Raw genomic sequence first — 26,135 nt, forward strand, 5'->3', positions numbered from 1 at the left:
TAAAAGAAAATGTGTTGTGCTTGTGAAGGATTGATTGATAGGATAGGATAGGATAGCCTCATCATGTAACAGTTGGTTTGATGTCTCTAGCTTGAATGGTTAAAGAGTTACTGTCAGTAGGTTATTTTATGCTAATTAATGCACATTTATATAGTTGATAAACATTTTAAAGAATTTGAAGTTAGGATAGCCTGAACATGAGAAAGTTGGTTTGGTGTCTCTAGCTTGAATGATTTAAACCCCATAAGGTCACTGTCCTCTCCCCCTGCTGAAATCTAGTTAGCATAATAGAAAACATTTAATAATCTGTCAGTTTAAACTAGAGATCTGTTTTTTTTTTGCATTGGATGAGTCTCAATCCACCACATCCGCTTAAGTAACACTTCTGCATCTGCTGTGAAAGTTGACAGAGCTAGAGCGGTGTTTATCAGACCAGGAGACATCCCATCTGCTGTGAAAGGTGACAGAGCTAGAGCGGTGTTTGTCAGACCAGGAGACATCCCATCTGCTGTGAAAGGTGACAGAGCTAGAGCGGTGTTTATCAGACCAGGAGACATCCCATCTGCTGTGAAAGGTGACAGAGCTAGAGCGGTGTTTATCAGACCAGGAGACATCCCATCTGCTGTGAAAGGTGACAGAGCTAGAGCGGTGTCAGACCAGGAGACATCCCATCTGCTGTGAAAGGTGACAGAGCAGCGGTGTTTATCAGACCAGGAGACATCCCATCTGCTGTGAAAGGTGACAGAGCTAGAGCGGTGTTTGTCAGACCAGGAGACATCCCATCTGCTGTGAAAGGTGACAGAGCTAGAGCGGTGTTTGTCAGACCAGGAGACATCCCATTTGCTGTGAAAGGTGACAGAGCTAGAGCGGTGTTTGTCAGACCAGGAGACATCCCATCTGCTGTGAAAGGTGACAGAGCTAGAGTGGTGTTTATCAGACCAGGAGACATCCCATCTGCTGTGAAAGGTGACAGAGCTAGAGCGGTGTTTATCAGACCAGGAGACATCCCATCTGCTGTGAAAGGTGACAGAGCTAGAGCGGTGTTTGTCAGACCGAAAATGGAAAGATGAGACTCACACGTACATGTGGGTTGTTTTGCTCTAGGACGACCACAGGCCACACAAGACTCATCTGAAGTCGGTTCAACCGACCTGCCAACCTCTGTCTGTAGCGTCCCAATAGTTGGGGCTACACACTAATATGACCCATCTGTGTAAAGGTGAGACTCTCACCAACATGTACAGTACCAGTCTAAAGTTTGGACACCTACTCATTCTATGGTTTTTCTTTATTTTACTATTTTCTACATTGTAGAATAATAGTGAAGACATCAAAACTATGAAATAACTACATTATTCTATGTGTGTATATATTCTACAATGTAGAAAATAGTAAAAATAAAGAAAAACTCTTAAATGAGTAGGTGTGTCCAAACTTTTCACTTTTAACTTTTTACATGTGGGTTGTTTTTGCTCTAGGATGACCACAGGCCCCACAAGACAACAATAAATGAATGGAAGTACAGTATATATGGAGACGCTTTAGTGACAAACAATATCCTGATCTTTCTCATGTCACACTTCGAACAAACTTCGTTTTGATATTTATTTGAGCACTATCTGTTTAAGCATGTAGTGAATCTGTTTTCAATGCGTTTCTATGGGTCAATAGCAGTAGAGGGGCGAGTTATTTTTTGCAAATGTAAAGCTGTGGCCAAAAGTTTTGAATGACGCAAATATTAAGTTTGCTGCCTCAGTGTCTTTAGATATTTTTGTCAGGTGTTACTATGGAATACTGAAGTATAATTACAAGCATATCATAAGTGTCAAAGGCTTTTATTGACAATTACATGAAGTTGATGCAAAGAGTCAATATTTGCAGTGTTGACCCTTATTTTTCAAGACCTCTGCAATCCGCCCTGGCATGCTGTCAATTAACTTCTGGGCCACATCCTGACTGATGGCAGCCCATTCTTGCATAATCAATGCTTGGAGTTTGTCAGAATTTGTGGGGTTTTATTTGTCTACCCGTCTCTTGAGGATTGACCACAAGTTCTCAATGGGATTAAGGTCTGGGGAGTTTCCTGGCCATGGACCCAAAATATCGATGTTTTGTTCCCCGAGCCACTTAGTTATAGGTGCTCCATCATGCTGGAAAAGGCATTGTTCGTCACCAAACTGTTCCTGGATGGTTGGGAGAAGTTGCTCTCGGAGGATGTGTTGGTACCATTCTTTATTCATGGCTGTGTTCTTAGGCAAATTTGTGAGTGAGCCCACTCCCTTGGCTGAGAAGCAACCCCATACATGAAGGGTCTCAGGATGCTTTACTGTTGGCATGACGCAGGACTGATGGTAGCGCTCACCTTGTCTAGTCCGGACAAGCTTTTTTCCGGATGCCCCAAACAACCGCTCTCCTTGATGATCTGATTTTTTACATTTATTTTACCTTTATTTTACTTGGCAAGTCAGTTAAGAACAAATTCTTATTTTCAATGACGGCCTAGGAACAGTGGGTTAACTGCCTGTTCAGGGGCAGAACGACAGATTTGTACCTTGTCAGCTCGGGGATTCGAACTTGCAACCTTTCGGTTACTAGTCCAACGCTCTAACCACTATGGTTGATTTAGGTGCAATCTTACTGGCAGCAATATCTTTGCCTGTGGAGCCCTTTTTGTGCAAAGCAATGATGACGGCACTTGTTTCCTTGCAGGTAACCATGGTTGACAGAGGAAGGACAATGAGCACCACCCTCCTTTTGAAGCTTCCAGTCTGTTATTCAAACTCAATCAGCATGACATTGTGATCTCCAGCCTTGTCCTGGTCAACACTCACACCTGTGTTAACGAGCGAATCACTGACATGTCAGCTGGCCCTTTTGTGGCAGGGCTGAAATGCAGTGGATTATTTTGGGGGGATTCAGTTCATTTGCATGGCAAAGAGGGACTTTGCAATTAATTGCAATTCATCTGATGACTCTTCATAACATTCTGGAGTATATGCACATTGCCATCATACAAACTGAGGCAGTAGACTTTGTGAAAATTAATATTTGTTTTATTCTCAAAACTTTTGGCCACGACTGTATGCACATTTTATATAATTATAGTTGATAAAGGTTTGAAATAATTTGATGTTAAGATAGCTTGAACATATATGTTAAGTTGGTCTTGTACCTTGATTGGCCAAGGAGCAGGACCACTTTTAACATCTACCGCTGTATTCCTATGGTAGTCATTCAAACTAATATTAAGTTATGCAAGTGTTTTATGGTTATAGTTAAAAAGTAAATCGTTTTTTTTTAAATCATTTGACAAGCAATCTAAGTATAGTGTAGAATTAGAATACTGTGATGCAAGTTAGTTAAGTCAGAAAACAAGTCGTGCAGCACACAAGTTAAATTAATTCGCGATGTGGTGCGTAGATCCAAATGCCCAATAAGAAAATGAAGGTGATTGAAGATACGTCTGTTTATTCCATTAGGGACAAACGTCTCACCCCGTCAGGTTTCATCAGTGTCAATGTCAAAGCCTTAATTCAAAGGGAGTGGACCTTATCAATGCTGTGTATGAATGCAAAACCTAATAGAGTTTGATAGTAGTTGAGGTCAACTCCAGTCAATGTATAGCATGTCTCTATACGTGTCCCGCTTTCTTTTTAAAGAGCTCTAACTGAACCAGTACTGACTTAGGCATTTGTTAGAAAGGGGCCCTTTACTACATGCAACAACAGGGTATGTAAATACAATTAAAAGTGAGTTTGCCTCGTCTTTGAGGCTTCAGCCCTCGCCTTGGAGTCTTTAGACCATCACAGAGTGAAGCTGTGATATTGGTTGGTGGTGCCATATATTGCTAAGTCCCCTAGTGTGATTCAGATTGGTTTCTAAATACTCCGCTCAGTGCCCATAGGGGGTAAATGGGACTGGGTTGGTTAACGCTTGTGTGAGATCTGGAAGTCCGGCGACTGATGAAAGCAACGTGTGGCATTAGCTTAGCGAGCTATGCTACCCACTACAAAGACACCAAGACTGCTGCCAGACATGTTTGTCAAAGGATTTTGTGCGGTTTCCAAGGCAGGCTCTGGCAGCATTTGATGTGTATACAGTACATGTCTGTCTCTTTGGTCTCTCTCTACTGTGTGAATGTGTACGTTCATACGTGTGCTTATTAAAGTGTGTGTCTAGGCAGCCTGTCTAGGCAGTGGCCTCTCAATATACACTCTGCATCAGCTGTGTGTGTATATATTGAGTGGACAAAATATTAGGAATGCCTGTTCTCTCCATGACGAATTGACCTGGTGAATCCAAGATCCCTTATTGATATCACCTGTTAAATCCACTTCAATCCATTAGTTAGGTGTTCCTAATGTTTTGTCCAGTTGGTGTATACTGTATATTTGAGAATGGATATTATATTGTATAGTTGTCCACTCACTGTGTTGTCTGTGTGTGTGTGTGTGTGTGTGTGTGTGTGTGTGTGTGTGTGTGTCTATATATTCCTATATATCTGTATACATGTCAAATTGTCCATGCAGGGCCCACTCACTCTCCCTTCTCTCTGTGGGATGTGCTTCTATGCCGCAGCTTTGGGATTCAGCATGATGGGAACGGCAATGACTGTGAGCCGATTGGGAAAAGACCTTTCATCATGTCTCCACAGCTCCTGTATGGCACCTCCACCCCCAGCTGGTCGCGCTGCAGCCGCCAGTATATCACCCGCTTCCTCGAGTGAGTTCTAATTCTATTGTCCCACACTGATGACCTCATCATTCTGTCTAAGTTTCTCCCTGTTTCTCTCTCACACTTTGTAATGATAATGCAAATGATAGTATATAGAAAACCATACAATGCGTCATTCAATCAGGCTTAATGCAATGTTCCCAAAGGAAAACAGAATGCAAACATAGTGAGAATATGATCTGTTGTTCTCTTTCTGCCTCTCTCTCCGTCTCCATGTCTTTCTCTCTTTTATTCTCTCTCTCGCTCTTCTCTCCTCATACCCTTCAAACCACTTTACCTGTCTCTTTCCCGTCTCTAACTCCCTATTCTACAATTCCACTCAATTCATTTGTGCCACTGATGGCCCTTGAATCCATAATACAACTACACCCCAATAAGGACCTAATGGAATATGTACCGGATATATGCACTGATTTATGAGTGCATTCTAATTGTCCCATGGTCTCTTTGTTCCATGTTGCTTGATGCTTTCAAATTGAGCAGTTCCACCAATGATGTATCCACTTTCAATCTACCATCTACCCAGATAGCCTGGATATGAGAGGGTTGTATGTGGATGGTACTTAGAATGTTTCAATCTACCATCTACCCAAATAGCCTGGATATGAGAGGGTTGTATGTGGATGGTACTTAGAATGTTTCAATCACAGATCAATAAACAAAACCTCCATCACTGCTTACAATCTATCTGAGACTCAGAGACAAGCGTCAGAGACGTGTTTGGTTCCTAAGTAAACCAAGATAAAGGATCTATTTCAATACATCATACAACCTTTCCGGTCATCGGTTTGTGTCCATAAAATATGTTATTTGTTATTTTCTAAGACATGACAGTGTCTCCATCTTAATGCAAACATACTGAAAGATGTCACACTACAACAGACATGCTTTCTGCTTTATTTGTGATTTTGCAGTGTGAAAAATACCTCTTGTCAGCTCCATCAGCTTCACAGCGTACGCTTTCTGAGGCTTAGACAGACACAATAGTCTCTTGTAGTGATGATGCATGCCTCTTATATAGAACCCTAGATAGCAGTGCCAAATAGAACCCTAGCTAGCAGCGCCAAATAGAACCCTAGCTAGCAGCGCCATATAGAACCCTAGTTGGCAACGCCATATAGAACCCTAGTTGGCAGCACCAAATAGAACCCTAGATGGCAGCACCATAGAACCCCTAGTTGGAACCCTAGTTGGCAGCCATATAGAACCCTAGTTGGCCATATAGAACCCTAGTTGGCAAATAGAACCCTGGCAGCACCTATAGCAATGCCATATAGAACCCTAGTTGGCAACGCCATATAGAACCCTAGTTGGCAACGCCATATAGAACCCTAGCTGGCAACGCCATATAGAACCCTAGCTGGCAGCACCATATAGAACCCTAGTTGGCAATGCCATATAGAACCCTAGTTGGCAACGCCATATAGAACCCTAGTTGGCAGCACCAGAACCCTAGTTGGCAGCACCATATAGAACCCTAGTTGGCAACGCCAAATAGAACCCTAGCTGGCAGCGCCATATAGAACCCTAGCTGGCAGCCATATAGAACCCTAGTTGGCAACGCCATATAGAACCCTAGTTGGCAGCACCATATAGAACCCTAGCTGGCACGCCATATAGAACCCTAGTTGGCAACGCCATATAGAACCCTAGCTGGCAGCACCATATAGAACCCTAGCTGGCGCCATATAGAACCCTAGTTGGCAACGCCATATAGAACCCTAGTTGGCAGCGCCATATAGAACCCTAGCTGGCAGCACCATATAGAACCCTAGTTGGCAGCCATATAGAACCCCATAGAACCCTAGCTTGGCGCCATATAGAACCCTAAGAACCCTAGCTGGCAGCACCATAGAACCCTAGCTGGCAGCACCATATAGAACCCTAGTTGGCAGCCATATGGAACCCTAGTTGGCAGCACCATATAGAACCCTAGCAGCACCATATAGAACCCTAGTTGGCAGCATATAGAACCCTAGTTGGCAACACCATATAGGAACCCAGCACCATAGAACCCTAGTTGGCAGCGCCATATAGAACCCTAGTTGGCAGCACCATATAGAACCCTAGTTGGCAGCACCATATAGAACCCAGCATATAGAACCCTATATATAGAACCCTAGCTAGCTAGAACCCTAGCGTCATATGGAACCCTAGCTAGCAGCTGGCGCACCATATAGAACCCTAGCTAGAACCCTAGCGCCATATAGAACCCTAGCTGCAGCACCATATAGAACCCTAGCTGGCAGCAGAACCCTAGCTGGCAGCCCCATATAGAATATGGAACCCTAGAACCCTAGCTGGCAGCCCGCTATATAGAACCCTAGCTAGCAGCGCCAAATAGAACCCTAGAACCCTAGCAGCATATGGAACCCTAGCTAGCAGCGTCATATGGAACCCTAGCTAGCAGCGTCATATGGAACCCTAGCTAGCAGCGTCATATGGAACCCTAGCTAGCAGCGCCATATGGAACCCTAGCTAGCAGCGTCATATGGAACCCTAGCTAGCAGCGCTATATAGAACCCTAGCTAGGAGCGCCAAATAGAACCCTAGCTAGCAGCGCCAAATAGAACCCTAGCTAGCGGTGCCAAATAGAACCCTAGCTAGCGGCGCCAAATAGAACCCTAGCTAGCGGCGCCAAATGGAACCCGAGCTAGCGGCGCCAAATGAAACCCTAGCTAGCGGCGCCAAATGGAACGCTAGCTAGCGGCGCCATATGGAACCCTAGCTAGGCCTCTCATCATCAAGGGGCTTCATGAGCTAGGGCATGAACATTTTTAAATAAGAATAACAATTCAAATCATTTCTCTGCTTGAGGCACGTTCATGCTCCGCTCGAGGCATAATAAATACATAAATCCCCATTGAAATCCCTCAGTTTAAGCAAGGGATACAGTATCTGTTTTTTTGCATGGGCTGTGTCAATGTCGGCCTTCCGCATCTGCAGTGGAAGGTGGGCAAGCCACAGCGGTGTTTGTCAGACCAGGAGACTTCCCAAAAATTGGTCTTCTCACGAAAATATCAGAGCCTTTATGTAACCCAAACCGGGTGTGTAGCCCAAACCGCATCCAAGCAGTTTCCATACTAATATGGTGAGACGGACGCTATGCTGTTCTATGACTCCCACAAGTGTCACCGGACTAGTCTGAAGGTCACCCGGTACCGGGGCAAAATATTTATGGAGGTAAATAAGGCATTTCCGCAAAAAAGGAATTCAGGTAATTTTTTTCTAAGCTTTCTTAAATCTCACAGATATAGGACAGGCACTTCAAAATATACTTTCTGCTGATTTCTGTTTTGTCTAAATCCGAGTGGTGCAGCAGTCTAAGCCACTGCATCTCAGTGCAAGAGGCGTCACTAGAGTCCCTGGTTCGAATCCAGGCTGTATCACGTCCGGCCATGTTTTGGAGTCCCATAGGGAGGCGCACAATTGCCCCAGCATCGTCCCGGTTTGGCCGGGGTAGGCCGTCATTGTAAATAAGAATTTGTTCTTAACTGACTTGCCTAGTTAAATGTTCAATTTAAAATATGTTTTTACATGTATAAATCTGTTATTCAAGGTGTTTCTGTGGGCTAGTAATAGTAGGTACAAATTCAATGTTATACAGTCACTTCAGACCCCTTGACTTTTTCCACATTTTGTTACGTTAGAGCCTTATTCTAACATTGATTTTCCTCAATCTACACACAATACCCCATAATGCAAAGCAGCAACAGATTTTTAATTTTTTTTGCTAAATTATAAAAAATAAAAAACAGATACTTTCATTTACATCAGTATTCAGACCCTTTACTCAGTACTTTGTTGAAGCAGCTTTGGCAGTGATTACAGCATCAAGTCTTCTTGGGTATGACGCTACAAGCTTGGTACACCTGTATTTGGGGAGTTACTCTCATTCTTCTCTGTGGATCCTCTATAGCTCTGTCAGGTTGGATGTGGAGCGTTGCTGCACAGCTATTTTCAGTCTGGGCTCTGGCTCGGCCACTCAAGGACATTCAGAGACTTGTCCCGAAGCCACTCCTGCATTGTCTTGGCTGTGTGCTTAGGGTCTTCCGGGCGAAGGTTCACCTTCCAAAAAGACAATCTGAGGTCCTGAGCAGGTTTTCATCAAGGATCGCTCTGTACTTTGCTCCGTTCATCTTTCCCTCGATCCTGACTAGTCTCCCAGTCCCTGCCGCTAAAGAACATCCCCACAGCATGATGCTGCCACCACCATGCTTCACAGTAGGGATGGTGCTAGGTGTCTTCCAGACATGGCACTTGGCATTCAGGCCAAAGAGTTCAATCTTGGTTTCATCGGACCAGAGAATCTTGTTTCTCATGGTCTGAGAGTCTTTAGGTGCCTTTTGGTCATGTGCCTTTTACTGAGGAGTGGCTTCTGTCTGACCACTCGACCGTAAAGGCCAGATTGATGGAGTGTTGCAGAGATGGTTGTCCTTCTGGAAGGTTCTACCATCTCCACAGAGGAACTCTGGAGCTCTGTCAGAGTGACCACCAGGTTTTTTGTCACCTCCCTGACCAAGGCCCTTCTCCCCCTATTGCTCAATTTTTCCGGGCGGCCAGCTCTGAATAGTTTCAGAATGCGCTGTAGCTGATGCTGTCAGGACAAAAGATAATGGCTTGTCATACTTTTTTGGGCCAGACTGCATCAGATACATGGGCTACATGTAGTAAGACAGAGGGGAGCTATTTCTCTCGCTCAGATTCTTTCTCCAGTGAGATAGTTTAAGCCACTTGCGAATTGAAGGAAAGTTAGTGGGTGCACAGTGCACTCTTCAGATGCTGGAATGATTTTGGATGAACATGCGAAGGTAACCTACTTTTTAAAATGAATTTGTTTGACAATCAGATGAAAACATCATGGTTGTGTTCATGGCACATTAAAAGGTAATACATTTGACAGTTAAATGATGTCTTTACGATACATTCCATACAAAATGTGAGGAGAGGGGTGCCTCAGACTGGCCCCTGCCTGGGGCCTCCAAGTGTGTGTGTGTGTGGGTTTGTGTGGACCTAGGCAGGATCTAGGCCTGGGTTGACTAATTGATTTATCTTCATGCCTGCTAAAACAAATACAACGGCATTTGCTCCCACATTTTTCTTAAAATGTGATTGGTTGCATGTGCTCTCATATATTGGCTTGCTACAGTGTTAGTCTCTTGCTCCAAAATGCTCTGATAACATTGTTTGGATCGCTGCACTGGCACCAACCGGAAAGAAAGGCAGAAAACCAGTGTAAAGGGTAACTAATGAGCATGTCTGGAAACATGGTCCAGATTTACATGAGAAGTGTTTGCACCAATATAGAACTTGCACCTGTTTTCTCTTTGTCTGAGTGAATATGGCATAAACTAAAGAATCAAGGTTACAAATAGGAAAATGAGTGTATGGTATAATGTATGACGATGGTTTAATGTTTTAGCTTTGTTTACTTGACTTTAAAGTCATGTGAAAATGTTGCACCCGTACAAACATTAAATCAATTGGCATGCATCTGACATGCACCAGCAAGCCTACATTGACTGTCTTTCTTTTGTTTTTGTTTCTTTGTCAGAGTGAAGCTGTATGTATGACTCAGTATGTATTTTTCTTTGCTGAAAGGACCTATTTACATGCTATAGCCTCCCTTATCTAATGCAGGCAAACCATCACTTGAGAGTTGGCAGTCACAAGGTTAGCTTGCACTCTTCCTTCTACTTGTTTGCACATTTGTACCTCTTGCTCTACTTGTTGTTTTGGTGTGACGAAGTATAATTATTTCATTATGTTTTTATTCAGACACAGTCGTGTCCTTGAAAATAACATTCACACATAATGTGAGGTTAAGATCTCCTCAGCACAGACCTATGACCGGAAAGGGTGTATGATGTATTGAAAGAAATCCTTTATCTTTAATTTCCCTCAAGTAAACCAAGACGAAGGGTCTCTTTCAATACATAATACATCCTTTCCAGTCATTGGTCTGTGCTGATGAAATTTTCACCTCACATTATGTGTGAATATTATTTTCTAGGACATGACTGTGTCGGGTAGGAGTGTTGTGCCAGTAACCGAAAGGTTGCTGGATCAAATCCCAGAGCTGACAAGGTAAAAATCTGTCGTTCTGCCCTTGAGCAAGGCAGTTAATCCACTCTTCCCCGGGCGCCTCTCTGATCCAGAGGAGTTGGTTTAAATGCAGAAGACACATTTTAGTTGAATGCATTCAGTTGTACAACTGACTAGGTACTCCCTTTCCCTTAATGCAAACATACTGAAAGATGTATACTTTGTCACACTACAACAGACATGCTTTCTGCTTTATTTTTTTTTTTTTTTGCAGTGTGAAACACAATTTAAATACCTCTTGTAAGCTCCATCAGCTTCACAGGAGGATCGTACGCTGTGCTTTCTGAGGCTAAGACAGACTTAATATAATATTTTAGTGATGATGCATGCCTCTCAGACTTGAATGAGAATAGCAATGAAATAAATATTCACCTGACATTCCCAGAATTCAATCAGGCTTCATTAGTATTGTTGCTCAGATTTTATTTACCTAGGCAAGTCAGTTTAGAACAAATTCTTATTTACAATGACGGTCTACCCCGGCCAAACCCGGGGCCAATTGTGCGCCACCCTATGGGACTCCCAATCAAGGCTGGATGCGATGCATCCTGGAATTGAACCAGGGTCTGTAGTGAGACCTCTAACACTGAGATGCAGTGCCTTAGACCGTTGCGCCACTCGGGAGCCCACACCTGAAGGTAAAAGGATTATTTCGAATTGTGACTCTAAATTAATTGTGACACAAATTGTGACACTAAATGGGGCGGCGGGGTAGCCTAGTGGTTAGAGCGTTGGACTAGTACTAGCATTGAAAATAAGAATTTGTTCTTAACTGACTTGCCTAGTTAAATAAAGGTCAAATAAAAAATGTCAGAAGTGATGTTATGAGGTTTTCTATAGGAAGGCAATATCATGGTTGAATCCATTGCAAATCCCAGAGACTGCAGCATTTGAAATGTGAATAAATGCATGTTCTGTCCAGTTGTCCACTCCATATGCAACTGGCCACCCCCCTGTGCTAGGTTTCTGTCTAGGTTCCTGCCTTCTAGGGAGTTTTTCCTAGCCAATGGGCTTCTGCCTCTGTATTGCTTGCTCTTTAGGGTTTAGGCTGAGTATCTGTAAAGCACTTTGTGACAGCTGCTGATGTAAAATGGCTTTATAAAATCCAATTGATTGATGGAGCATTATAATGTCATGAGCTCACCTTAAGGTTTATGGTTTATCCTCCAGTTCTGCTCAAAGTACGGTGCCTTCCAAAAGAATTCATCCCCCTTGGCGTTGTTCCTGTTTTGTTGCATTATTTTGTTCCACAACCTGTAATTTAAATGGTTTTTATTTGGATTTCATGTAATGGACATAAACAAAATAGTCCAAAATTGGTGACGTGGAATGAAAAAAAATGACTTGTTTCAAAACATTCAAAAAAATGTCAAACCAAAAGTGGTGCGTACATATGTATTCACCCCCTTTGATATGAACCCCATATATAAGATATGGTGCAACCAATTACATCCATGAGGTCACATAATTAGTTAAATAAAGTCCACCTGTGTGCAAGTGTCACATGATCTCAGTATATATACACCTGTTCTGAAAGGCCCCAGAGTCTGCAACACCACGAAGCAAGGGGCACCACCAAGCAAGTGGCACCACGAAGACCAAGGAGCTCTCCAAACAGGTCAGGGACAAAGTTGTGGAGGAGTATAGATTAGGGTTGGGTTATAAAAAATATCAGAAACTTTGAACATCCCACAGAGCACCAATAAGTCCATTATTAAAAAATGGAAAGAATATGGCACCACAACAAACCTGCCAAGAGAGGGCCGCCCACCTAAACTCACGGACCAGGCAAGGAGGGCATTAATCAGAGAGGCAACAAAGAGACCAAATATAACCCTGAAGGAGCAGTAAAGCACCACCCCGGAGAATGGACTTTCTGTCCATAGGACTACTTTAAGCCGTACACTCCACAGAGCTGGGCTTTGCAGAAGAGTGGACAGAAAAAGCCATTGCTTAAAGAAAAAAATATGCAAACACGTTTGGTGTTCGCCAAAAGGCATGTGGGGAGTCTCCCCAAACATATGGAAGAAAGTACTCTGCTCAGATAAGACAAAAATGTAGCATTTTGGCCATCAAGGATAACGCCACGTCTGGCACAAACACAACACCACATCACCCCGAGAACACCATCCGCACAGTGAAGCATGGTGGTGGCAGCATCATGCTGTAGGGATGTTTTTCATTGGCAGGGACTGGGAAACTGGTCAGAATTGAAGGAATGATGGATGGCGCTAAATACAGGGAAATTCTTGAGGTAAACCTGTTTCAGTCACCAGAGATTTGAGACTGGGACAGAGGTTCTCCTTCCTGCAGGACAATGACCATAAGCATACTGCTAAAGCAACACTCGAGTGGTTTAAGGGGAACATTTAAATATATTGGAATGGCCTAGTCAAAGCCCAGACCTCAATCCAATTGAGAATCTGTGGTATGACTTAAAGATTGCTGTACACCAGGGGAACCCATCCAACTTGAAGGAGCTGGAGCAGTTTTGCCTTGAAGAATGGGCAAAAATCCCAGTGGCTAGATGTGCCAAGCTTATAGAGACATACCCCAGAGACTTGTTGTAATTGCTGTTGTAATTGCTGCAAAAGGTGGCTCTACAAAGTATTGACTTTGTGGGGGTGAATAGTTGTGCATGCTCTGTCACGCCCTGGTCAAAGTATTTTGTGTTTATCTTTATGTATTTGGTCAGGCCAGGGTGTGGCATGGGGTTTTTGTAATTGTGGTGTGTTTGTCTTGGGGTTTTTGGTGGTGGTATTGGGATTGTAGCTTAGTGGGTTATCTAGCAAAGTCTATGGCTGTCTGGAATGGTTCTCAATCAGAGGCAGGTGCTTATCGTTGTCTCTGATTGGGAACCATATTTAGGCAGCCATATTCTTTGAGTTTGTCGTGGGTGATTGTCCTTAGTGTCCTATGTGTACTCTCGTTTAGTTTGCACTAGATAGGCTGTTTCGGTTTCGATTACGTTTATTGTTTTGTGTAGTGTTCGTGTTTCTTTATTTGATTAAACATGAATCTCAATCGACACGCTGCAGTTTGGTCCGACTCTCCTTCATCACCACTAGAAAACCGTTACATGCTCAAGTTTTCTGTTTTTTGTCTTATTTCTTGTTTGTTTCACAATAAAAAATATTTTGGATCTTCAAAGTGGTAGGCATGTTGTGTAAATCAAATGATACAAACCCCCAAAAAATCTATTTTAATTCCAGGTTGTAAGGTAACAAAGTAGGAAAAATGCCAAGGGGAGTGAATACTATATTTCACAAGCCACTGTAGGACTGTTTCATAATGGTAGCCCATATTGTCAGAGTACGAGCAGGGTTAGGAGAATGAGCTGGCATGCAGGCGATCAGGCGGTTCATTGTACTCCCCCTCTGTCCTGCTGCTGAATGGGTGAGGGTAGTAGCCCCTCCTTCCAGCTGGCACTAGCCATGGGCCCATGTACGCCTCTCCTATCTCTCCTCATCTTTTCCTAATTTTTTCTCTGTCTCACTCTTTCTTTATATATATACAGTGGGGCAAAAAAGTATTTAGTCAGCCACCAATTGTGCAAGTTCTCCCATAAGATGAGAGAGGCCTGTAATTTGCATCATAGGTACACTTCAACAATGACAGACAAAATGAGAAAAAAAATCCAGAAAATCACATTGTAGGATTTGTAATGAATTTATTTGCAAATTATGGTGGAAAATAAGTATTTGGTCAATATCAAAAGTTTATCTCAATACTTTGTTATATACCCTTTGTTGGCAATGACAGAGGTCAAACATTTTCTGTAAGTCTTCACAAGGTTTTCACACACTGTTGCTGGTATTTTGGCCCTTTCCTCCATGCAGATCTCCTCTAGAGCAGTGATGTTTTGGGGCTGTTGCTGGGCAACACGGACTTTCTTATTTTATTTTATTTGAATTTTACCCCTTTTTCTCCCCAATTTCGTGGTATCCAATTGTTTTAGTAGCTACTATCTTGTCTCATCGCTATAACTCCCGTACGGGCTCGGGAGAGACGAAGGTTGAAAGTCATGCGTCCTCCGATACACAACCCAACCAAGCCGCACTGCTTCTTAACACAGCGCGCATCCAACCCGGAAGCCAGCCGCACCAATGTGTCGGAGGAAACACTGTGCACCTGGCAACCTTGGTTAGCGCGCACTGCGCCCAGCCCGCCACAGGAGTCGCTGGTGCGCGATGAGACAAGGACATCCCTACCGGCCAAGCCCTCCCTAACCCGGACGACGCTAGGCCAATTGTGCGTCGCCCCACGGACCTCCCGGTTGCGGCCAGTTACGACAGAGCCTGAGCGCGAACCCAGAGTCTCTGATGGCACAGCTGGCGCTGCAGTACAGTGCCCTTTCATGCTGAAAGACCCAGCCACGTTTCATCTTCAATGCCCTTGCTGATGGAAGGATGTTTTCACCCAAAATCTCACGATACATGGCCCCATTCATTCTTTCCTTTACACGGATCAGTCGTCCTGGTCCCTTTGCAGAAAAACAGCCCCAAAGCATGATGTTTCCACCCCCATGCTTCACAGTAGGTATTGTGTTCTTTGGATGCAACTCAGCATTCTTTGTCCTCCAAACACGACAAGTTGAGTTTTTACCAAAAAGTTATATTCTGGTTTCATCTGACCATATGACATTCCTCCAATCTTCTTCAGGATCATTCAAATGCTCTCTAGCAAACTTCAGACGGGCCTGGACATGTACTGGCTTAAGCAGGGGGACACGTCTGGCACTGCAGGATTTGAGTCCCTGGCGGCGTAGTGTGCTACTGATGGTAGGCTTTGTTACTTTGGTCCCAGCTCTCTGCAGGTCATTCACTAGGTCCCCCCGTGTGGTTCTGGGATTTTTGCTCAGTGTTCTTGTGATCATTTTGACCCCACGGGGTGAGATCTTGTGGTCTTGTATGAAAGATTATCAGTGGTCTTGTATGTCTTCCATTTCCTAATAATTGCTCCCACAGTTGATTTCTTCAAACCAAGCTGCTTATCTATTGCAGATTCAGATTTTCTCATTTTGTCTGTCATAGTTGAAGTGTACCTATGATGAAAATTACAGGCCTCTCTAATCTTTTTAAGTGAGAGAACTTGCACAATTGGTGGCTGACTAAATACTTTTCCCCCCACTGTATCTTGTTCTCTCCTATCTCTTCATATGTTTCTCTCCTATTTCTTCATGTTTCTCTCCTATTTCTTCATATATTTCTCTCTCTCCTATTTCTTCATATATTTCTCTCTCTTCTATTTCGTCATATATTTCTCTCTCTCTCCTATTTCTTCATATATTTCTCTCTTCTATTTCTTTATATATTTCTCTCTTCTATTTCTTCATATTTCTCTCTCTCTCCTATTTCTTCATATATTTCTCTTTCAGCTGGAACCATCCAATTGCCTCCCTCTAACACTTTTTTACATCCCATCTTCTCCTCCATTTGTCATCTTTCCCTCCCTCCTCTTCCTCTCATCTCTTCCTGCTCCCACCACAAGGGCACCATTGTGCGCTAATGGCAGAGAGGTTCCTCAGGGTGCCATACTCAGTCCTATTTGTCTGACTTTGAGCTGTAGGTGTTAGTTAAATGTGGAATGTGGAAGGGCAGGCTGAGCCATGGGGTTCAGATGGTTATCCTACAGATGGGCTGAGGACAGAGAGAGTAGCTCTCCAACAATGTCTAGACTAGATTGTTTGAAGGGGGGTTGGAGGTTGGAAGGAGAGGCGGGTGTTACAAAAAAGCCCCAAAGCTTTTCATGTGTGTAATTGCAATGAAAAGGAATCTGCAAATTGCAGCGAGGACAATGATTGCCTTCTGCTTGATTGTGAGTGGGCAAGACTTCTAAGACTTAAGCTGTAAATTAACACGCACCATGCAGTGTGTCAATTGTTTTACTGTTTGAACGGGGAATGACGTTTTCACTGGTGTTACATAAGTTCAGACATTCGTATTGTTGACGCTGAACTATTTTGATTTATTTTAGCTAGCGACTTGACTATTGAAAATATTAGCATTCTTTGTGTGGAATTTTCTGAAAAGAATAGAGTTTATAAATCACCACTGCATAAACTTCTCCTGGACAGCACAAGTGTTTTTCTTTCACAAAGGCATCAGATGTCAGTTCTCCCTCTAAACCTCTATTCAGTGGACCTCTGCAGCCATAGTCACTCATGGAGAACAATTTAATTGCTGTTGCATAGTGGTCAATATTATGTCATCCCAGATGCATCATCATTATATGTATGCATCATTAAACTCCTGGCTATTGAAGTCTCATTGAAGAGGTGTACTGTACTGTAGGTTAAGCAGCTGTTAACAGATGTTGAGTCAAATATTCTCCTCCTTTTTGGAATACTGCATCTAAAGTTACAAAGAAAAGCTTTGCCCTTGGATGAACCAGTTTAATCAAGGTTTGCATTTTAGAATCAAGGACAATAATAAGTATTAGGGGATTTTTAGTCCATAAATCCCTATACTATTGTCCATTATCGAATGCACAGCAAAAACATTACACAGAAATGCTAGAGCCTTCTATCATACATTTCATTAGCTAGCTGATAAATGGTCTTTAGTTTTGATGACTTTCTAAACAAAGATATTTTTAAATCAGTAGATAAACACAAAGTTTCCAACTTATTTTCATGTGTTCCTCTATCATGATAGTGTTTGGCAGGATACATTTTTCAAATTTAAATGGCAAGTCAGTCTTTGCTACTGTGGTCCAAAGTCTAATATAGGGTCACTTGTTTAGCTCTTTTTACCTTTATTTAACTAGGCAATGATGGCCTAGTTAAATAACTGCCAGATTTGTACCTTGTCAGCTCAGGGGTTTGAACTTGCAACCTTCCGGTTACTAGTCCAACGCTCTAACCACTAGGCTACCCTGCCACCTCTGAAAGTATTCTGTGGAATTCTCCCCAACTACATTACTAGGCATGTTGTGATTTTTCCTGCAGCTGTGAGGTGCAGCTGGCCAACGCCTCCTTATAGCTCCTCCAGATGATCTAGGCCCTGTATTCAAAAAGTGATTCAGAGTAGGAGTTCTGATCTACGATCAGTTTGTCCTTTTAGATAATGCTGACTAAGACCAGGTGGACCTGATCCTAGATCAGCAGTCCTATTTTGAGACACTTGGGAATACAGGCCCTAAGCTTTGTAGGCGTAATTCATCTCGCCAGCTTGACCTTTTTTTATGATATTTTACCAGATCATCTCAGCTTTCAAGCTCACAGCTCCAAAGTGGCCATTTTGTTTCTCGACTGGGTGCATGGGGTTCGTTGAATGAAGTACATTGGAACTCAAATCTATGGAATGTGTTGAAATTAGTGTCATGGAGCCTATTGAAGGAATTCACCCTATCTAGTTGCCATTCTTGATTGCCTGATAGTGAAATAAGTCATTTTCATATTTTGCGTGTGAATCTGGCTGTTGCTAGGTAGAAGAAATTCCAATGGATTGCTTAGTTTCAGTTCAGCCTTATTCATCACTAGTCACAACAAAATCAGTTGTATAAGCGTATTTATCATGAATGATGATATAATCTGTTATATCAGATGAGCAGGGGTGGCAGGTAGCTTAGTGGTTAGAGCGTTGGGCCAGTAACCAAAAGGGTGCGAGATAGAATCCCCGAGCTGACAAGGTAAAAATCTGTCGTTCTGCCCCTGAACAAGGCAGTTAACCCACTGTTCCTAGGCCGTCATTGTAAATAAGAATTTGTTTTTAACTGACTTGTAAAAAAAATAGCATGTTATTGTATTGTTTTGGATTGATGTGGTGTCTACACTGTGAAGTACTTTCAAATGCGTCATTGTATAAATGTTGCTTCAGAAATGCAAAAAATCTTTGTTACAGTTGAAATCACAAGCATATATTAATAGGTTATTTCAGGTGAAATACTACGTAAGTGGCCCAGACAGAGTTTACTGAAGCAGGATATTGTAATGGCCTTTAGCCATAGTTTTATAAATTAATTGCAAAGACACCTGTTGTAAAAGTAATGGTTTAAACATCCTTTGCCGAATCTGTCCGGCTCAAATGTAATAACCCACCGTACTGCAGGCAATAAAACACGTGAACTTGAACTACCCTAGTTCTCCAGTAGGCTCCAATATGACTGAATAGTGTGTGAGGGATGAAATTGGACATCAGAGTTGAGATTTGCTCTCTGAGTTCCACACAGCTTTTTACATTGTTAGGAGAGAAACTAGCCTGGTCTTAGATCTTTGTACCATCTTGCCAACTCCTGTGGTCATTGTTTAGCGTGACAATGACCATACAAGTCGGCGATACAGCACAAACAGATCTGGGACCATGCTTGAGAGTAAGAGGCCTGCTGGGAGGATTTGAGTCTTGATAGCAGTTCTACTTGCTGCTATGATCACACCTCACCAATTACTGGGTCAGAATCAGTGGCCTGGGCTGTGATGCAGAGAGAACATAATTCAATCAAATAATATGGTAGCCTGCCAAGGGTAGAAATTATCCTTTTCTCTATTCACAAAGCTTTCAGACTAATCAGTGTGACTGAAAGCAGAAGAACTGGTCTTGATTGAACACTTCAATAGTTTTATTGAATAACTTTACCCTCTCTCGATGGAGTTGTGTTCTGGGCCCCTCAGGATCTCTTCTAATCTGTTATTTTGTTGCTTGATGGCAGTAATTTGAAAGCAGTTGAACAGACGCCAGTCACAGTCACTTATGATCATGTGTTTTTTTATATACTTTAAGTAAACAGGAAAGTCCTGTTGCCTTAGAAGTTTATTTTATTTGGCCTGGTCAAGGGTCACGCATCTTGTTATATTGTCCATATTTTGGTCAATTGGACAAGCAGCTGGACTTCTGCTTATGAGAACAGCAATGCTTGTTCTTCTGTAAAAGCTCAGCTGTGCCATACCGTTGCTGTGGAGTTGTGACCTTATTGTCCTTATCTACTCTCTCCCTTGGTTGCATGTTGGATTATGTGGAAATGTACTACTGTACCTAAAACTATCTGCCCACATTTGAATGAGTCTTCCTCCCGTCCAGTGTTTCCTCTGGAAACATATGTAGCAGTGGGGGGAAAGGTCGCCACACCCACCCCCTATTTTGGGTCATTTTTATGTTGGACTGAGAAGCTCCGTTCTGGTGACTTTTTAAAAGGACATTCTACTCTAAAATGAATGAAAATACATTGAATAATGCACACTCCATATAAAATATAATTTACACCTTCAGAAATGAGAGATAAATAATGTATTGGTCAAATTGTTTAAAAAAAATCATTTTACCATATTGGTCCATGCATATGCACCATCCATATTATTAGGTATGCTATTAGCAGTAAGCATAATCTCCTGTAGCCCATCGGATGCAGCATTGGGGCTATAAATAAATAACCTGTATCTGCATTTACCCTATTGGGTCAGAAATTCAAATGCCCGGGTAGGCAAGTTTTCTTTCAACAATTCCATTGGGTCACATGGGGCTCGTGGTTCAGAACGAACTATGAGTAGAATTACATTGGTTGCAAGAAAATTAGCTGGCGGGTGAAATGAAAACAAACATTGGTTGGCTCTTTCAGAACAATTACATTGGTTGGCTCGTGGTTCAGAACAATTACATTGGTTGGCTCGTGGTTCAGAACAATTACATTGGTTGGCTCGTGGTTCAGAACAATTACATTGGTTGGCTCGTGGTTCAGAACAATTACATTGGTTGGCTCGTGGTTCAGAACAATTACATTGGCTTGGTTCAGAACAATTACATTGGTTGGCTCGTGGTTCAGAACAATTACATTGGTTGGCTCGTGGTTCAGAACAATTACATTGGTTGGCTCGTGGTTCAGAACAATTACATTGGTTGGCTCGTGGTTCAGAACAATTACATTGGTTGGCTCGTGGTTCAGAACAATTACATTGGTCTGAAACATTTAAAATCAAGATAATACACTTTTAAAAATGTTAATCAATATCATACACTTAATGTTTAAATCAAGATAATATACTTTTAAAAATTTAAATCAAGATAATACACTTTTAAAAATGTTAATCAATATCATACACTTAAAAATGTTTAAATCAAGATAATACACTTTTAAAAATATTAATCAATATCATACACTTAAAAAAACAGGAGCTTGTTGTGTAGCATTGTGTTGTGAATTCCATTATGTGAGCAGCGAGGCAGACATAAGGCTACCAACCATGCATTGAGAGTGTGGAGCCGGGAACAGTCTGTTATTTGTGTGGTGTGAAAACATTCTAATTTGTCCAAATGCAGAGCTTATGTTCCCTCTTCCCACGTGAGAATACGACATGTTGACTTTCCCTGGATAGCCTAACTCACCCTTAAATGGCTAACATAGGCCTCTCCGGATAAATAGAAATAAAGGTTATGATCAGGGCAGGGGTGCAACTTTGGTTTTAGAAATGGGGGGGACATAACTATATTATTATAATTATTATGTGTTTTTTTTTAAATACAACTGTTTTTTATTATTATTATTATTTTTAATTATTTGTATATTTATTATTTGTATATTTTCATCCAGTCTGATAAACACTCCAAACAGCCTACCCGACCGCTCGGAGGCGTCCACATGGTCCTAAAGCACACCGCTGCCTCCCTTTGTATCACATTCCAGTGATAAAACTGGGGGGGGGACAAAAATGTCATTCCTGAATGTGGGGGGGACATGTTGCACCCCTGGATAAGGCTACAGCACCATTGTGGAAAAAGGTGCTGCGAGAGTGAAATCAACACGGTAGATTGTTACACAGCCTGCACTAAGTGATTGTTACACAGCCTGCACTAAGTGATTGTTACACAGCCTGCACTAAGTGATTGTTACACAGCCTGCACTAAGTGATTGTTACACAGCCTGCACTAAGTGATTGTTACACAGCCTGCACTAAGTGATTGTTACACGGCCTGCACTAAGTGATTGTTACACAGCCTGCACTAAGTGATTGTTACACAGCCTGCACTAAGTGATTGTTACACAGCCTGCACTAAGTGATTGTTACACAGCCTGCACTAAGTGATTGTTACACGGCCTGCACTAAGTGATTGTTACACAGCCTGATTGTTAGCCTGCACTAAGTGATTGGCCTGCACTAAGTGATTGTTACACGGCCTGCACTAAGTGATTGTTACACGGCCTGCACTAAGTGATTGTTACACAGCCTGCACTAAGTGATTGTTACACGGCCTGCACTAAGTGATTGTTACACGGCCTGCACTAAGTGATTGTTACACGGCCTGCACTAAGTGATTGTTGCCTGCACTAAGTGATTGTTACACGGCCTGCACTAAGTGATTGTTACACGGCCTGCACTAAGTGATTGTTACACACTAAGTGATTGTTACACGGCCTGCACTAAGTGATTGCACTAAGTGATTGTTACACGGCCTGCACTAAGTGATTGTTACACGGCCTGCACTAAGTGATTGTTACACGGCCTGCACGGCCTGTGATTGTTACACGGCCTGCACTAAGTGATTGTTGCACTAAGTGACGGCCTGCACTAAGTGATTGTTACACTGCACTAAGTGATTGTTACACGGCCACTAAGTGATTGTTACACGGCCTGCACGGCCTGCACTAAGTGATTGTTACACAGCCTGCACTAAGTGATTGTTACATGGCCTGCACTAAGTGATTGTTACATGGCCTGCACTAAGTGATTGTTACACAGCCTGCACTAAGTGATTGTTACACAGCCTGCACTAAATGCAAGCAAGGTAAGACCATTTTTTTCAGATAAGTGTTCATTATTACATTAATTCATGCTTAGACGATGCATAGGCCATATAAAATGGTGTGGTTGGCAAGAGTTTGAGTAGCCTACTAAAATACATTAAGCCTATTTGTAGCCTATATTTGATTCTGGGAATTCTCTCCCTATGGCACTCGTAACTTGAATGCGCCTGAAAGGAATATTTATCTTGCATAGAACACACAGCAACAAGCCGACTGGTACTGCTTTCAAACATGATTTATCCTATATTGCCTCCCCCTTTCATCCATTACAAACATATGTTGGGCGTCTATTTTAATAAATCCATTGAAAATATACACCATCAAAAATAAATCCATTATTAATTTGTTTAGGCAGGTCCTAAGAAACATTAAAAGACAAATAAAATGTATTTGTAAAAATAAATGTTATGGCATATTTTGAGTTTCATTATGTTAGGCTGCTGGTTTGTGGCATGCACACAAAATCAATAGTTTTGTCCATTAAACAGACAAGACACACTTAGGCTACCCTGATCACAGTCAATACACATATATGTTATAGAGGCTAGGAGTATAATGAAATATAACAGAATAAAATACTAATATTTTTCCCACACAACTTGCATCATGGCAATGTGTATAAAACATTTTTTTTTTAAAAAGGTGATATTTTAAAACATTTAAAATGTTTGGAGTGTTTAACTCAAGCCCATGCTTTTTTGATCTCTTTCCTAATCTGGTTGTCAGGGAGCAGGCGCGGGGTCTTACATTGAGAGTATCTTCATCATGTTACCCATAGAAAATAATAGCAATCTATATATTTTCAAAAGCATTTGAAAATTCTGTTGTTCATATTTCACAACATTTGCAGGCTTTTAGAGTTGCCTATATCCAACACCAGAGGTATTCAACTCTTACCTTATGAGGTCTGGAGCCTGCTGGTTCTCTGTTCATCTGTACCTGATAATGAATTGCACCCACCTGGTTTCCCAAGTCTAAATCAGTCCCTGGTTATCAGACTTTTCTAATCATTACTCGTTTTGTTGGCAGATGTGGACCGTTCCAGCATCTTAAAAGTGTGCCCGGGCAGTGATGATGCATACTAATATAAAATCAATCACTTAGAATTAAAACTGTTTCAATACTAGGATTTGTAAATGTCCCTTATGGAGATAGATTGGATCCCCATAAAAGGGGGATTGACTCATTGATCTTTTTGTTCATGTGATAGAATGCCTGCTGTACTCATGTAGTTCCAGCTTGGCATTTTGACTGAGCTGGAGTTGACTTCTAAAGATTGGTTTGACTGTGACGCCTGCTTGATTCTGTGTCATGCAGACAGCTCTCTAAATTCTGTTAGCACCCTGTCAGCTTTTTTACATGGAGACCTTGTCAACGCCGTCACTGTCTACTCAGTCACATACAGCCCTGTCAACTATGAAATATATGGCCATTAAAATTAGGCTCAATCATATTTAAGCCCCCTCCATTTTGTTCCAGCCTTAAAGGGATAGTTTGGGATTTGTCCATTTTATTTATCCTTTATTTAACTAGGCAAGTTTGTTAAGAAAATATTCTTATTTACAATGATGGCCTACCCCGGCCAAACCGTACCCGGACAACACTGGGCCAATTGTGCGCCGCCATGTGAGTCTGACCATCACGGCCGGTTGTGATACAGCCTGGAATCGAACCAGGGTCTGTAGTGACACCTCTAGTAATGAGATGCAGTACCTCAGACCGCTGCGCCACTTGGGAGCCCCAAAACAAGAGGACTGATAATGAAGCATGTTATCTATTTTACCAGAGTCCAATGAAGTCTTGGATACCATTTTTATGTCTGTCTAGTATGAAGGAAGTTAAGAGGTACTTTCACGAGCCAATGCTAACTAGTGTTAGCACTAGCTTAGCCAGGCTATCAGTTTTTTCACTAAGCTAGTAAGCAATTGGCTCGCAAAACTGTCTCTAACTTCCTTCATACTGGATGCAGAGTCATAAAAATGGTATCCAAGAGTTCATCTGATCTGGGGAAGTAGATAACATGCTCATTGCAAAATCCTAAACTATCCATTTAATAACACACCTTTTCAGGATCTCGATGTGTGCATGTTTCACTATAATGCGTTTGTCTGACCACCCTGTTGTTGTGGTTGTTCCTCCTCAGTCGAGGCTGGGGCTGGTGCCTGGATGACCCCCCCATGCGGGACGTGCTGGATCTGAACTCTGTTCCCCCCGGGGTCCTGTACAGTGCTGCCCACCAGTGCCGCCTACAGTACGGCTCTGGATCCCTGCTCTGTGACGACGTGGACGTAAGACCCCTGAATCTGAACCAATACTTGTCTGTTTCTTCAGCATACTCCTGCTATCTGCATATCCCTCCATGGTGTGTCCTCTCTGTCCTACAACCCTCATCACAGATCTCCCCTTCTCACTTCTCCTCTTGTCCTCTGTCCTACAACCCTCATCACAGCTCTCCCCTTCTCACTTCTCCTCTTGTCCTCTGTCCTACAACCCTCATCACAGATCTCCCCTTCTCTTGTCCTCTTGTCCTCTGTCCTACAACCCTCATCACAGATCTCCCCTTCACACTCTCTTGTCTGTCCAACAACCCTCCTCACAGCTCTCTCTGTCCCAACAACCCTCCTCACAGCTCTCCCCTTCTCACTTCTCCTCTTGTCCTCTCTGTCCATCACAACCCTCATCACAGCTCTTGTCCTCCCTTCTCACTTCTCCTCTTGTCCTCTTGTCCTCTGTCCTACAACCCTCATCACAGCTCTCCCCTTCTCACTTCTCCTCTTGTCCTCTCTGTCACAACCCTCATCACAGCTCTCCCCTTCTCACTTCTCCTCTTGTCCTCTCTGTCCTACAACCCTCATCACAGCTCTCCCCTTCTCACTTCTCCTCTTGTCCTCTGTCCTACAACCCTCATCACAGCTCTCCCCTTCTCACTTCTCCTCTTGTCCTCTCTGTCCTACAACCCTCATCACACAGCTCTCACCCTTCTGCTCACTTCTCCTTGTCCTCTGTCACAACCTTCACAGCTCTCATTCACCCCACTTGTTACTGTCCTACAACCCTCATCACAGCTCTCCCCTCTCCCTTCTCCCTTGTCCTTCTGTCCCACAACCCTCATCACAGCTCTCCCTTCTCACTTCTCCTCTTGTCTGTTATTCTCACAGCTCTCCCCATCACTTGTCCTCTCTGTCCCTCCATTTTGCTTCTTTGTCCTCTGTCCCCAACCCTCCTCACAGCCTCCCCCTTTCACTTCTCTCTTGTCCTCTCTGTCACAACCCTCCTCACAGCTCTCCTCATTCTCACTTCTCCTCTTGTCCTCATTACTCCTCCACCCTCATCACAGCTCTTTCTCACCTCTCCTCTTGTCCTCTTCCTACAACCATCACAGCTCTTTCACTTCTCCTCTTGTCCTCTCTGTCCCACAACCCTCCTCACAGCTCATCCTCATTCTCCTCTTGTCTTCTTTACAACCTCATCCTCCTTCACTCCTTGTCCTCTCTGTCCCTCATCCTCATTCATCCTCCTTACTCCTCCCCTCATCCTCATTCATCCTCATTACTCCTCATCCT

The 26,135-nt window shown here is 42.8% G+C and overlaps 1 protein-coding gene across 1 annotated transcript in view; it reads left to right on the forward strand.

Moving 5' to 3' along the window:
* Positions 1 to 26,135, forward strand: part of LOC112264251 (A disintegrin and metalloproteinase with thrombospondin motifs 12) — a 160,798-nt gene that overhangs the window by 34,280 nt on the left and 100,383 nt on the right. The window contains 2 exon segments of the mRNA XM_042315279.1: positions 4,579 to 4,722; positions 24,716 to 24,860. Of these exon segments, the coding sequence (XP_042171213.1) occupies positions 4,579 to 4,722; positions 24,716 to 24,860 (289 nt within the window).

This window comes from Oncorhynchus tshawytscha, unplaced genomic scaffold, assembly GCF_018296145.1.
Source record: "Oncorhynchus tshawytscha isolate Ot180627B unplaced genomic scaffold, Otsh_v2.0 Un_contig_2941_pilon_pilon, whole genome shotgun sequence".
NCBI lineage: Eukaryota > Metazoa > Chordata > Actinopteri > Salmoniformes > Salmonidae > Oncorhynchus > Oncorhynchus tshawytscha.